This window comes from Gopherus evgoodei, chromosome 1, assembly GCF_007399415.2.
Source record: "Gopherus evgoodei ecotype Sinaloan lineage chromosome 1, rGopEvg1_v1.p, whole genome shotgun sequence".
NCBI lineage: Eukaryota > Metazoa > Chordata > Testudines > Testudinidae > Gopherus > Gopherus evgoodei.
In genome coordinates this window covers 163,750,839-163,764,873 of record NC_044322.1, presented here as the reverse complement: position 1 = coordinate 163,764,873, position 14,035 = coordinate 163,750,839, and the positions used below count along the sequence as shown (strand labels likewise).

Below are 14,035 nucleotides of genomic sequence, written 5' to 3'. Positions count from 1 at the left end.
ACTGTCAAGTCACATGGTGTTCACTTCTCTTTACTTCTGTCTGCTTATACAGGCATCCGCAGGCTTCACAGTAAGCTCTTTTTTTCCCCTAAAAGGATAAAACACCTTATTAAAGACCATTAGAATTTGATGGATGCTTTTCTAATACACCTCTTTCCCGGTATAACGTGAACCGATATAACGCGGTAAAGCAGTGCTGCAGTGGGCGGCTGCGTGTTCCGGCAGATCAAAGCATGTTCAGTATAACGTGGTTTCACCTATAACATGGTAAGATTTTTTGGCTCCCGAGAACAGCATTATATCGGGGCAGAGGTGTATCACTTCTCCCTCTAAGTATTTGCTCTAATTGCATAGGCAAGTTGCTTGCTTATAAGTTGTAAGTAAAGTTATCCACATTATGAAATGTTTGAGACTCCCTGACCTAATCTGCCAGCTGTAAAGTTCATACTAGATTTACATGATGAAGAAAATGCATTTGTAGTCTTTAGTGATCAGACTATTTAAAAAATGTAAACAATTTATTAAAACAATAGAGATCAAATATCCTGTTAGTCACTGAATTAAACTTTTTTAATTTGAACATTTTAATTAGTTTGTAGTCCATATTCAAACTAGGAAAAGCATGTTTAAAAATGCTAGCTAATGAGATAGCTGGTTGTGGTGGAGCCTAGAGTTGCCCATTACCAGTTAACATGTTTTTAAAGGGGTTAAACTCTGTCTGCACCAGTGTTTTGAAGGCATGCCAGCTCTTTAACATGACCTATTTTTCTAGACTGGACATGGCCATAGGGGACCTACTAGAAGTCTCAGGATTAGTTTCTCATCTTCATCTTCCCAGGCTGACAGGACGTGTGAGTGCTGTAGTGATGATATGTGAAGTCTCGGAAGGAAGGACGTTTTTCTTCCTTGACTTTAAATAGTGATCACTCCTCCTCCCTCCCATACAAATTAAGACCCCCATCTATGTTATAAGTAAATTTTGTTTCTGTAAATGGATCCTAGCACTTGATCTAGTTAAAATGCATAGTTGATTTGTATTCATACATAATTTTTTTTATTAGCACACCATGTGACAACTATATTTGTGTCCCCACATCTACCATGCTGCGTTATCTTTTCTGTATGAGGGAAGCGTATCCCTTAATCCAAGAGCCCCAGGATGTTTGTGATTAAAGACTTCCTCAAGAAAAGGCACTGTCCAAAGTCCTGACTTTTTCCCAAGTCCTTTTTCCCTTTATCAGAAGACCTCTAAGAAAAACCTCTTTCAGTGCTGGGGGGAAAAAACCCTTTGTTGCTTCCCATTTCATAAAGATATCATGGAGATCATGGGAAGAAAGACAGTGTCTCCTCTCTCCTTTCCAAGGTAATGTACTAATTATGACTCTTCAGATGCTGCTGTAAGACTTGGGAATTGCCTTTCATCAATAGATTCCCTCTCTCCTGTTGATGTATCTTGTTGCTTAAACAGTCATCTCTTGTAATAGAGGGTTGGTTGGTTCCTGTGAAACAAATGAAGAAAATCAGTCACTTCATGACACATTTTCTGTGTGATACCTCCTTGAATACAATCACTCTGGTGGTCTTCTTACTCATCACAGGCTTCACTGATAATTGGAGGCATTCATATGAAAACTTGCTCATTACTCCGTTTAAGGTCAAGAAGTTCTTTTAAAACAAAACTCAGGGAAGATCATTTGGGTCAGTGATGAAATGGGGAAAAAGTCTTACTGTTTTTTTTTTTTTAGACACATGAGATGATGATAACTGTGCATCTTATTACATAGGGATTTTTTTTATATCACTTAAATCATTTTTCATTTCTTAGAAAAACTGACCATTCTAAACTATATGAAATCTTCAAATCTGGAGATCAAATCTACAGCAAGAGATGGATTCTTCAGCAAATTTCACAGCAAAGCTGTAGAATCGCACAATATGTGGAGCCCTACCTAGAACGGGATGAACTGATTTACAGTATTCTCTTAAATGTTCTCTGTGATAATGCAAGATTACTTGTGTGCTATCACAATATACATTTTAATACGTGCAACACAGAAACTAAATGTACTCTGTTAGTACAATTACACACACACTTTTATATCAAATACTATCTTCTAAAGAAATCCTGTAGGAAGTACACATTAACAAGAAAAAAACCAGTCCAGAACTCTTTTTTCATTAAATAACATAAGAATGGCCGTACTAGGTCAGACCAAAGGTCCATCGAGCCCAAGTATCCTGTCTACCGACAGTGGCCAATGCCAGGGGCCCCAGAGGGAGTGAACCTAACAGGTAGTGATCGAGCTATCTCTCTCCTGCCGTCCATCACCACCCTCTCACAAACCGAGGCTAGGGACACCATTCCTTACCCATCCTGGCTAATAGCCATTAATGGACTTAACCTCCGTGAATTTATCCAGTTCTCTTTTAAACGCTGTTATAGTCCTAGGCTTCACAATCTCCTCAGGCAAGCAGTTACACAAGTTGACTGTGCACTGTGTGAAGAACTTCCTTTTGTTTGTTTTAAACCTGCTGCCCATTAATTTCATTTGGTGGCCCCTAGTTCTTATATTATGGGATCAAGTAAATAACTTTTCCTTGTTCACTTTCTCCACTTCAGTCATGATTTTATATACCTCTATGATATCCCTCCTTAGTCTCCTCTTTGCCAAGCTGAAAAGTCCTAGCCTCTTTAATCTCTCCTCATATAGGACCCATTCGAAATCCCTAATCATTTTAGTTGCCCTTTTCTGAACCTTTTCTAATGCCAGTATATCTTTTTTGAGGCGAGGAGATCACATCTGTACACCGTATTCGAGATGTAGGCATACCGTGGATTCATATAAGGGCAATAAGATCTTCATCTTCTTCTCTGTCTCCTTTTTAATGATTCCTAATATCCTGTTTACTTTTTTGACTGCCGCTGCACACTGCTTTGATGTCTTCAGAGAACTATCCATGATGACTCCAAGATCTTTTTCCTGATTAGTTGTAGCCTTATTAGCCGCCATCGTATTGTATTTATAGTTGGGGTTATTTTCCCCAATGTGCATTACTTTACATTTATCGACATTAAATTTCATTTGCTATTTTGTTGCCCAGTTACTTAGTTTTGTGAGATCTTTCTGAAGTTCTTCACAGTCTGCTTTGGTTTTAACTATCTTGAGCAGTTTAGTATCATACGCAAACTTTGCCCCCTCACTTTTTAGCCCTTTCTCCAGATCATTTATGAAATAGTTTGAGCAACTTCCAGTACTTAAGTAGCTTAAAATATATTCATTTACCACCACACAGAAATAACTCCTATAGCAAAATATCCAGATTTCATAAACATAATTATAACTTGTTTCCAATGTGAATTTGAGATGGAATTGTTTCCAATTATCACATAAACATAACTCTTTATAGTCATTGTAATATTCAGTAAGCTCATTAAACGTTGCTAAGACAAGCATGTTAGTTTAAGGTTTCAGTAGCAGTCAAACAGTAGTTTTGAATATTTCAGTTGCTACAGCTGGGGGATGGGCAGCTGCTGCTGAAGCATCTATTTGCTTCCATTGCATGGAGGATGGGAATGTAAACAAAGCAGCATGACTTGCTGTTGTAACCAGAATTTTAACTCCATATTTATAAACCTGACTATGTTGCTTTCGTTTAACAATATAAAACTCCACAGTCCCCAGTTTTATTGTGCATTGTCTTGTCAACCAATCACTAAAGCCAACTTAACATAGTTATATGTTGTCACTATAGGAGCATAAAAAAATTCTGCTGGAATTCCATATACCTTGAATTACTAGATTACCAATAAAGATTTCATTTTCTTCTTGAGATAGTTAATAATCTGTAGAACTAGAGCCCTAGTTAGAAATTTATTTTGTCCTTTGATTAGCTATCAAAAACAATGCTTGCTAGTCCTTACATAGTTTTTGTATTGTTTCCTGTATCTGAGGTGAAAATAACAAAGGACTAAGTAGTGAAAGCTAATTCTAGTTAGAATCATATTAACCGGACAATATGGGATTTATTTTCAAATATTACTACATTTTTAAATGAAATGAGGGATAATATGTGGCTACAGAACAGACTTTTTAAAAGATTCAAAATAGCATCACCTGAATTAATAAACAGGCATGGATAGCGTCTTTCCAGCTTCTACTGTGATAGCTACACATCATATTAGTCCTCTCTTTACCTGGGTTGAACTTGGATAAGAAAGATATATTTGTGTTGCACAGTAGAGGCTGACTACACATACTGTCATTATCGGAACTGCAGCTCAAGTTGAAGTCCAATTTAAAATACAAAAGTGATATACTATGTAAAACTAGTCATACAGAATTTATTCACTGAGGGCAAGTAATCTCTTTTGGAACAGTGAGTTAAAATTTTAGTTTTCTCACCGTCAGAGTGGTGATAACAGTGAAGTAGACTTCATGTTAGACCTGGTAAATTTTCATAACAGTTTTGCAAGTTTGATCTGTTGGTGCTCATTCATAAATTTACAAAATATTTCACTCAGAAATGTATGTAAAAATTGCTTTGAATGTACAAAATAAAAACTAAATTGAAAGCTTGTGTTATGGGTGAACTATGAGTAAGGTATTTTTAGTAAAAGTCATGGATAGGTTATGGGCTGTAAACAAAAATTCATGGTCCGTGACCTGTCCATGACTTGTACTATATACCCCTGACTAAATCTGGGGGAGAGAGGCGGCCTAGGGGTGCCGCGGGTGTTCGGGGACGGTGGCCTGGAACCCCTTTCAGGAGCTTGGGGAGGGAGCGTGGCCCAGGACCCTTGCTGGTGTTGAGGGAGCTGGAGGGGGTTGGCAGGGCTGACAGGCTCCCTAGTTGGCTCTGCACCTCCCTGGAAGTGGCAGCATCCCGCAGCTGCTAGGTAAAGGCGTGGCCAGGCAGCTCTGCATGTTGCCTCCTCGCCAAGCGTTGGCTCTGCAGTTCCCATTGGCTGGGAACTGTGGCCAATGGGAACCACGGAGGCTGTGCACGGAGCCCCCAGGCTGTGCCTCCCCCTAGGAACTGAGGGATGTTGCTGCTTCCAGGGAGTTGTCGTGTCTTTTCTCTCTTCACCCCGCTCCCCCCCAGCTAAGCGCTCCTAGGGCCCTCACTCCCTCCCGTGCCCCAGCACTGAGAACCCCACCCGAACTCCTGCTACTGCTGGGTGAGGGGAAGGCGCAGCGGCCCTCTGGCTCACTGCACCGGCCACGGCAGAGGTCATGGAATCTGTGACTTCCAGGATTTCCATGACAAACTTGCAGCCTGAACTATGAGGCTGTCAAGTTTAAGGTGAATTAGACCAGTCTTGAACTGGCTAACATCAAAGCCTGTAGATATCTGAAAGGGATGCAACCAATTTGAAATCTAGTTGTATGCAGCTGTTTTAATCCCAGTATTGCTCTGCAAAAGACTCACACTAAAATGACCCTATGCACAGTTCTATAAAATGCACAAAAGAACCTAAAAAGAGAGTGTTTCAGTTGCATGGGTTGTTCATTTTGAAACCTAGAGATGACCTATCCACTTCAGGTATTCCACTGCTGATTGTTTTAGTTGGAACGTCCAACTAATGTGCATATTCCACAATACCAACCCACCTCGCCTTCAGAAACAAGAGCCTTTTGACTTGTTTGAAGACATTTGGATTAGAAGTAAGCTGTTTGAAAAGTCAAATAATGTGAGCTATATGCTATTTTCTACTAAATGTTCAATGTACTGTGCACCAGGTATACAAGCAAGCAGGTTGTGTAAAACTGGAGTTGTATATATTGATTTACACATTGATATAAAATGTATGTAGTATTTTTATTTGAATGTTTGATTCAGTGTATACCTTAGATTATGTATTGTTTATTTTGGATAAATTTTGCTTTATACATTAGATAAAACAGGTTACAGTGTATTTGTGTGATCAAATATTGGTTGAATATTGCTCTTATTAGGTCTTTAAGGATGGAAACAATGAGTACTTTTGAAATTTATTATAAACAAAATATACAAAGAGTTTAACTGTAAAAATCTGCTAAAGCATCCTTATGGTTGAGGTTTTATTTTTTCTTTTTAATTTCATTTATACATACAAATATATGAGAACCTATGCCATTGCCTCTGGCACTCTTGAAAGCAGTAAAATATACAACTGTACTTTTTTTAAATGTGTGAGAATCAAATTCATTCACCAAATGGCTCCCAAAGCAATTATAACTTGGCCACTTTTCACACATGTATCTTGTATTACTGTCTATTATGTATGGGTTGAACAAGAAAAATTAAGATTTTATACTGTAATACCAAAAATATATGTTCAGGATAGTTACAGTTGCTTGTAAGACCCATAATTTTGAATTGCCTCAGTAGTATGTATTCAGGATCCTGCCCTAGAAAGTAAGGGTAGATAGAACTTGCAAGATTGGGTCCTTACAATTGAAATTTTGACACATTAGTAGTCCTTGGCATTTTACTTACATTTTGTTTTCCATTTAAAATACTATATATTTACATATATTATCTTTTTAAATTTGGCAGTTTGTTTCCCTACAATATACCTGTATGAACCAACATCATTGTCAGTGTAGCTCCAAGAATAGACTGCTGCAGATATAGAATAAAGGAGCAGAAGAGAGTGATTTTCTATTAGGTTCTACACCAATATCTAGTCAATTGTATGTTTGTTAGGTAATTTGATTTTGCCATTATGTAGTCTTGGATGATTCTACTCTAAGAGCGTAAGAATGGCCACACGGCTCAGACCAGTAGTCCATCTAGCCCAGTATCCTATATTCCTGGCATTGGCTTCAGAGGGAATGAAACAGAACAGATAATCATTGAGTGATCCGTCCCCCTGTTGTCCACTCCCAGCTTCTGGCAGTCAGAGGCTAGGGACATCCAGGGCATGGGGTTTTAAGAATGGTATGCTTCTCAAGTTCAGGTTTACATGTTAAATGTAGACCTCTTGTATCAAGGACTATTGATCTAAATGTTGCATATTTTTGACTACTGTGCCCTGTATCTGTAAGGAGGAATATAGGGATTTGTTGTATGCTTCAGGAGAATTGCGATTAGAAGTTACAAAATGGTCTTTCTATGGAGAATAGAGGTTCTTCCAGAGACTGCTGTTAAGCTAGATAGTCTTTCAATCATTTATGAAAGCTTCCATTGAGTCTTGTGTAACAGTACTGAGCAAATAAAGTTAATCTGTAATCAGTAAAAAATATATATATATATATATATATATATATATATATATAAAAATCTGTGTAGCCCTGTTTGCTCATGCAAAGTTTTGTATATGACAAAGATAGTTGATCCTTTTAAAACTTTTATTTAAATTTGTTCTCTGAGGAATGCTTTGATTGTTATAGAGCAACGGTGAAGCTGTGGTGAAAATGTTTTCTATGGTGCTAATTATAGTTCATGAACTCTGTTGCTTGCTTCCTGTCTTTTGTCTAACCCAGTAGTAAAATGTAGTACTTTAAACACTAGATGCTCCAAATTTCATTTTTAAACAGTCAAAGTAAAACACAAGTTTAAATTCTAAAGTATCAAGTTTTAGTTATCCCATACGCCTCCAGATTTAAAATGATAAAATGTGGACTTCTAAAATTATTATTCTATTAGTGCCTAGAGGCCTCAGTCAAGATGGGTATGCCATTTTGCTCATATGTAGTAAGAGATGGTCCCGATCCCAGAAGCTCAGTTTAGTTTGAGAGACAACGCAATATGTGAATTTAACATACAAAAAAGGAAGTGTGTGGAGGGATGAAGACTAAGGCTAATTAAAGTGACATCATAGCATTGCACAATTTAATGGTGCCAAACATTTTATTTCTAAAAAAAATTTTAAATTGATCTTCCTGACTCATGCACAATCCATCTGTTGTTGGTTAGCTGATTTCTTATACAGGTCACAGCAGAAACTTATTCTGAAGAAGGTTTCAAAGGAGGAGAGAGGTGGGTGGTGGTGTGTTTTTTTTTTTTTTTTTTTTTTTTTTTTTTTTTTAATGAATGGTGTTAAGGAGCAATGTGGAAGAAATCATTTTGAGAGATGCTGACAAATAGGCAAATGAAGACTTGCTGTGTGAGGGACAGTATAGGTGGGTCTACATTACAGAACATTACCATTTTTTGCATGTTGTTGTGAAGAATAGTTAGGTAACATGATGTTGACCGCAATCTTCTTGTAGGCTTCAGAGCAGTAGCCGTGTTTAGTCTGTATCCGCAAAAAGAACAAGAGTCCTTGTGGCACCTTAGAGACTAACAAATTTATTTGAGAATAAGAAGTGGGTTGTAGCCCACGAAAGCTTATGCTCAAATAAATTTTACTCTTCTTATAGTGTATCCTAGGATGAATTGTGTTCATCAGTGTGTAAGTACATTGAGTAAATATTTTGTAGGAAAAATGAGCCCCAAATTGAGTTTACTGTGGTGGAGAGGGGAGTAGCTGAGGGATTTAGAGTAGAGAGTGATGCAATCAGAGTGACTGGTAAGGAAGTTGAACCTGTCAGTTATATTTTGAATGGATCGTAGAGGAGCAGTGTGTGCGTTGGGGAGATTAAAATAGAGGTGGTTGACATTTTTTAGGTGAATTGTAAATTTGTTGAAAAAAGCATTTGGAGGCAGAGGGTAACATTGAAACTATTCAAATTCAGGTTGAATTTGTCGAATAGTTTTGGTCAAAAAACCAAACCAAAACAAACCCCCAGAAAACCAAAACTTGAGTATTTGTTTTGGGGAATTGTTGAAATGAAAAGTTTCAACATTTGTGAATTGGCTTTTTATGTTGAATTGACGTTTTGTTTCAGCTCAATACTTTCTAAACTTTTTTTTTTTTTAAACTTGATGAGAAAAATTTTAAAAAAGCAGTGTTCATTTCAAACTGATTTTTCCCCGTTTTTTTCACTTTGGTCACCAAAACAAAAAAAATCTATTATTCACTAGGCTCTGCAGAGGAAGCAGCAACTGTAATTAAGTTGGGAGATAGCCTGAATGAAAATTTTTTAACTGTGCTAGTATTAGAGAGTTGATGAAGACTTGCATCTGTTCTATGTTGACCACTCTTGTCTTGGTTTCAAATCAAATGAAGCTTTTTAAATTAACTCTTTTTGCTTGTAGTGTCATGCTCAATCCTTTGTCCCTGCCCTTTTCCTATCTTTTTCCGAACTATTCCTTGTTTCTTTCTGTTCTTCCACGATAGCTTTATTTCCTATTTTCAATTCCTCTCCCTTTTAATTCAGTAAAGTAGGTCATACTGGATCAGACACTAGTCCATGAAATCTGTGAGTGGTACATCTCTTGAGGAGAAAGTTAGTTTTACTCTCTTAATGACCTAACAAAGAGTGTGATGAGGGAGATTCCTCCTTGACTCTTGTGGTGGTCAATGTGTGCTCCGACTTATGAGTCCATGTGCCTCTGTTTTAAATTATGCAAAAACATAGTTTTGTGACCAACAATAGGTATCTGTCCCCTTCTTAAAACTAGCACAATTTATTTTATTTTATTTTGACCCTCTGTGGCTTTGAATTTCAGAATTTGCGTTACTGAATGTCATAGACAGTTCTTTGATACTCTTGATCCTAATCCCATACCTTTCTGATATTAGTGTTTGGTAACTTGAATAAGTTTAGACAGTGTTAAGGAGACAATATTAAAACAAATTTGCTGGACTGCAGTTGTGGCTGCTTGATTATATCCACTCACTTTATAACTGTTGATTTCCTTTTCCTAGAACTTTACATTTATTATTAGTATATCTCCCATTATTGCCTGCAGCTCCAGTCTGCTCTAATTTTGCTGGATTGCTTTAGAATTTTAATATGTGAGAGATACTCTTCCAATCTGGTGTCTTTTTCAAATTTGATCATGACTGAATTTTGCCAGACACCTCACAAAAAGATATGCAACCATGCAGGTTTCAGAGAGGGATGTACTCTTTCTGTCTTGTAGGAAGGTACTGGAATAGTTTGCAGTTAATGGAAAACACAACTACTTGTATATGAACAATCTGGTCACCACTGTCACAGAAACAGTTATGTAAAACTTGGAACAGCTTTCTAAGATGCAGATTGAAAACTCCTAAATTTTACTGGATGTTGTAATTTTATAAAGTTATTACTTTTTCTTGCATTATGGAACAGAGTAAATAAAGAGAGATTGATCAGTATGACTTCAAAATTTTTTGATTCCCAGTCCCATTACCCACAAGACCATGCTGTCTTGTAGTGTAGCTTTCAGAGCTAGGCACAATACTTCATATCATGGAGTACCATAATTCAGTATATCATATTTTCTCTTCCTTTAATTCATACAAGTGCCCATTAGCTTTATATAATTGTTACTTTATATGGGGCAAGCATCTTCACTCAGCTATCAATGAGGACCTCAGAATTTCTTTGGTGGTTTAGAGCCCATTGATTTGTTTTTCATTTTCATGTGCCATGGTGGTGAACATTGCATACAAGTCCATTTGCGTGTCTCATTCTCACTAGTCTTTATGAAAAGAAACTATTCAGTGTCAGACTTGTACCAGTTTGCCACCCAGCTCTATCCTTCAGAACAACACAAGTTTCTCTTTTGTCATTATTGTAATATGCAGCTCTCACATAGTCACTACGCTTTTCAATACCTCTTACTGGCCCACTTTTTCTCTGCTTTAAGAACTTGGGCGCAGCCGCAAGCTGAATTTGCCATTTTGTTGAATGCCTCTGAATGCCTCTGAATGATTTTAAGTTGCACAAAACTTTTGCTGTAAGAAATGCTGAAAAGTGGACTTTATATGTAGGAAATGCATGAATATGTTTCCACTTATACACCAAGAGAGTTTATAAAGAGACTAAAAATGTAGTTCCATGCTTGAAAACTGAACAAGTGGTAGTGGCATAAGTTATGATGAGACAAAGTTCAGTAGGCTTAGTTTTCTTAATAAGAACGATTTAGTTATTAATTTTCAAAATTTGTATCTGAGGAAGTGCTTGAATACTGACTTGGTGTTCTCAGAGGATGCAGCGTAGAATAGAGGTAAACTTGTTTACATTGAATCTGAATAACACAGATTTTTTTATATCAAAACAATTAACCTGTTTAGTAATTCAAAAGAATGTCATCTAAAATACTGAATTCTTAAGTATTTTGATATTTTGCATAAGTTGCATAGTAAGTAAAGGCCACATATATTGGAGCATGTTTTGAAAATCGACCATTCTTACAAAAAAATTTCTGGTACTTTCCGCTCTTTATTTTTGTTGCAACGACAGCTTTCTTCCTAACAGTTCACCTTTTCTTTCTGCTTAATCTTGTTGTGAAGTCATAATTCTTTGGTTCTGACAATATATTAATATTTAGAAATGATGCTGAATTAGATCATTTATCATGCAAGATCAAGCAGAAAAGCTGGACTATATGAGAGAGATCCCTCATGCTAGGTGTGTCTGTGAGCTTTCTGCAGTGGAGATTCAGTAAAGTCATACAGAATTTCAACATTATTAGTTTTACAATATTATTGTAGGCTTATGTAACACTTAACATCCAAAGATATCTAAGAGTGTTGCCAAGGAGAGTAAGTATTCCCACTGAGGCACAGATTAGCTAACGGTCTGATTATTCAATGGTGCTGAATTAGAGGTGGGAAATGGACGGTGAGCAGCATGTCTGAAAGTTGGGCACTGTCTGATTTGTCACTTACAGTTGGGAATAGAACCCAGGTCTCCTGATTTCTAGTCTTTTATACAGTAACTGCTAGGCATTTCTTCCTTCCATGTAAATATACAGTTTATTTGAAATTGTGTGTTCTGCACTAGCACCTAGAGGCCATGACCAGTGACTAGGGTCCCGTTGTGTACACACATAGCAAAAAGACTGTTCCATCCCCAAAGATTTTGAAGTCTTAGATCCTTTATTAGAAATGGATTATCAGGATAATTGCATCTTGTATTTTTGCCTCTTGTTCTAATCTATTTTTCTTCATTTTACAGTGTTGTTTTGCTGCTGGACTCCCCCCTGCCACCCACCCCCACAGGATGATATGAGACTTGAAAGAAGACGATGCATACAGGTGATCCTAGTTTTGAAATTCTTGTAGAAAGAAAGATCTATATTGTTACTCTGATGTTCTATTCTTTCTTTGGATTTTTCTCCTATCCCCCAAAACTGCATCATTACAACCTTCATAAAACATATTTACAAAAGGAGTAGAAATCATTGAAGTGTCTTTGATCTTTTGGAGATTACTGTCTAGAAATTATAGTTTGAAATGTCCAGTAGGAAAACAGTTTTCCTGAATGTAGATTCTTTTCCAGTTTTCTCTAAATAGATGGCCAGGCAGTCAAAGTTCTGGGAAAGCATGTTGCTTTATTTTAAGTCCTCTTGTCTCTGTTAATATTCCTCCTTTCATACCTTTCTCGGTTACAGATTTCCAGTTGTATAATTATTTGTACATGCATTTTAATGTTCAAATAATATATTATTTTTGATCACTATGTAAAAAACAAAACAAAAGTATGCATCTTACAAACTATTTTAAGCAAGGAAATAGTTAACACTACTTCATCTTTAACTCTCAGCATTGGACCTAGATTTTGTAAGGGTTTCACAAGAGTTGATGTAGCCCTCAACTGTTTGCAATATACAGCCATTCTTCAAGCTGATGCTTTGTTTTTGTGTTGTTTTTTTTAAATTTGAAGTTCTAAAATCAGTATGATTTAAAAAAAAATATTATTTCAAAACCTTTTTAGGCACCTTACACTTTTTTTTTTTTTTTTGGGCTGCGTGGATCTCGCAAAACTTCGTATATTTTGTTTCAACCTGAAGGGCATTACTATGACCAAGCCTCAAATCCCATAAAATGGGATACATAATGAAAAAAAACAAATGAAGCAAGTAGATTCCTTGGATTGGAGCAGGAGTGTAACTGCTTGGTTGCAATTAGTTTTACATTCTCGTATTTTTAAGCAACATAACTATGCCAGCAATATTTTGTAGTATACCCTAGTCTAAGTGCTCTCATAAGGATATCCAAAAACAGTATTGAGAATCCACTCCTGTTTTAAGGCTACCACAAGCACTTTGGTGAATAAGCATGTTTGGGAGATCATACCATGCTGATGGTGACAGCATGGAGATGGGATAGTTATTATGTTTGGTGAAATTCAAATACTTATGTGTGTGGATTGAAATCTGTGGCCATGTTTAATAAGGAAATATAAGTCATGGATTCTTTTTCATTTTTGTTACTGTGCAACAGAATTTATCAAGTATTAACTCCTTAATCTCAGAACCACCTATATAGTTAAGACAGAGATCAAAGTGGATAAATTACATATTTTTATGTATGTTGATCATCCTATATTCAGAGTGAAGTTATTTTGAGTGTATCATGAGATGAGCTGTGGAATGATAGATGTTTGAAATGTTGAGGACTGGAAGATTCTGAGCTGCTGTATGTTACATTTTAAAACTGCTAATTCTGAAGTTGATAGAAAGTGTAATAATACTATATCTTTCTTCAGTCTACAGTTGTAAAAGACTGCTCACTGGAAAGGGAACAAAGCCAAAGTAGTGCTCCTTCTGACATTGTATTACAATGTCGTTAATCTACAGAGGTGTGTTTTGTGTGTGTGTCAGATTGCTTATTAAAATTATTTGGGGAACACAAACATTTTGGGAAATAAGAGTACAGAGCTGGAATTACAGATTGGTAAAATATTTGGGTGTTGGTTTTGTTATAGGTAAAAAAAAATGACAGTATGTAGGGTTGGACTGTGCCTTCTGTGGTTGATTGTTTCTGACATAATATTTTAACGGCTAATTTTATTAAATGTAATACATAAATGTTTATACACTGCACCTGTTTTAAAAGAGGGTAACTGTTGTGCTATATTATGAACAGCAAGATCTAACATTGCTGTTTCAGTTTTTGTAAATCATCTGTTCTTTGAATGATTGTCCACGAGTATTCTGCTTCTTGTACACATCTGAATGAGATCGGAAACTTTTGAATAAAAGTTTCTTCTGGGGCCATGTTGCACCT

General features: G+C 36.5%; 1 protein-coding gene across 3 annotated transcripts in view; it reads left to right on the top strand.

Annotated features, from left to right (window-relative positions):
* The window catches only part of DYRK1A (dual specificity tyrosine phosphorylation regulated kinase 1A), a 165,576-nt gene that overhangs the window by 29,437 nt on the left and 122,104 nt on the right, over window positions 1–14,035 (top strand). For 2 of the 3 annotated variants that reach the window (XM_030577788.1, XM_030577778.1), the window contains exon 2: window positions 11,982–12,061. In XM_030577788.1, the coding sequence (XP_030433648.1) occupies window positions 12,032–12,061 (30 nt within the window). In that variant the 5' untranslated portion in view covers window positions 11,982–12,031. Of the gene's footprint in view, window positions 1–11,977; window positions 12,062–14,035 lie in introns of those variants that run through there. The other variant, XM_030577766.1, reaches the window with a different exon arrangement.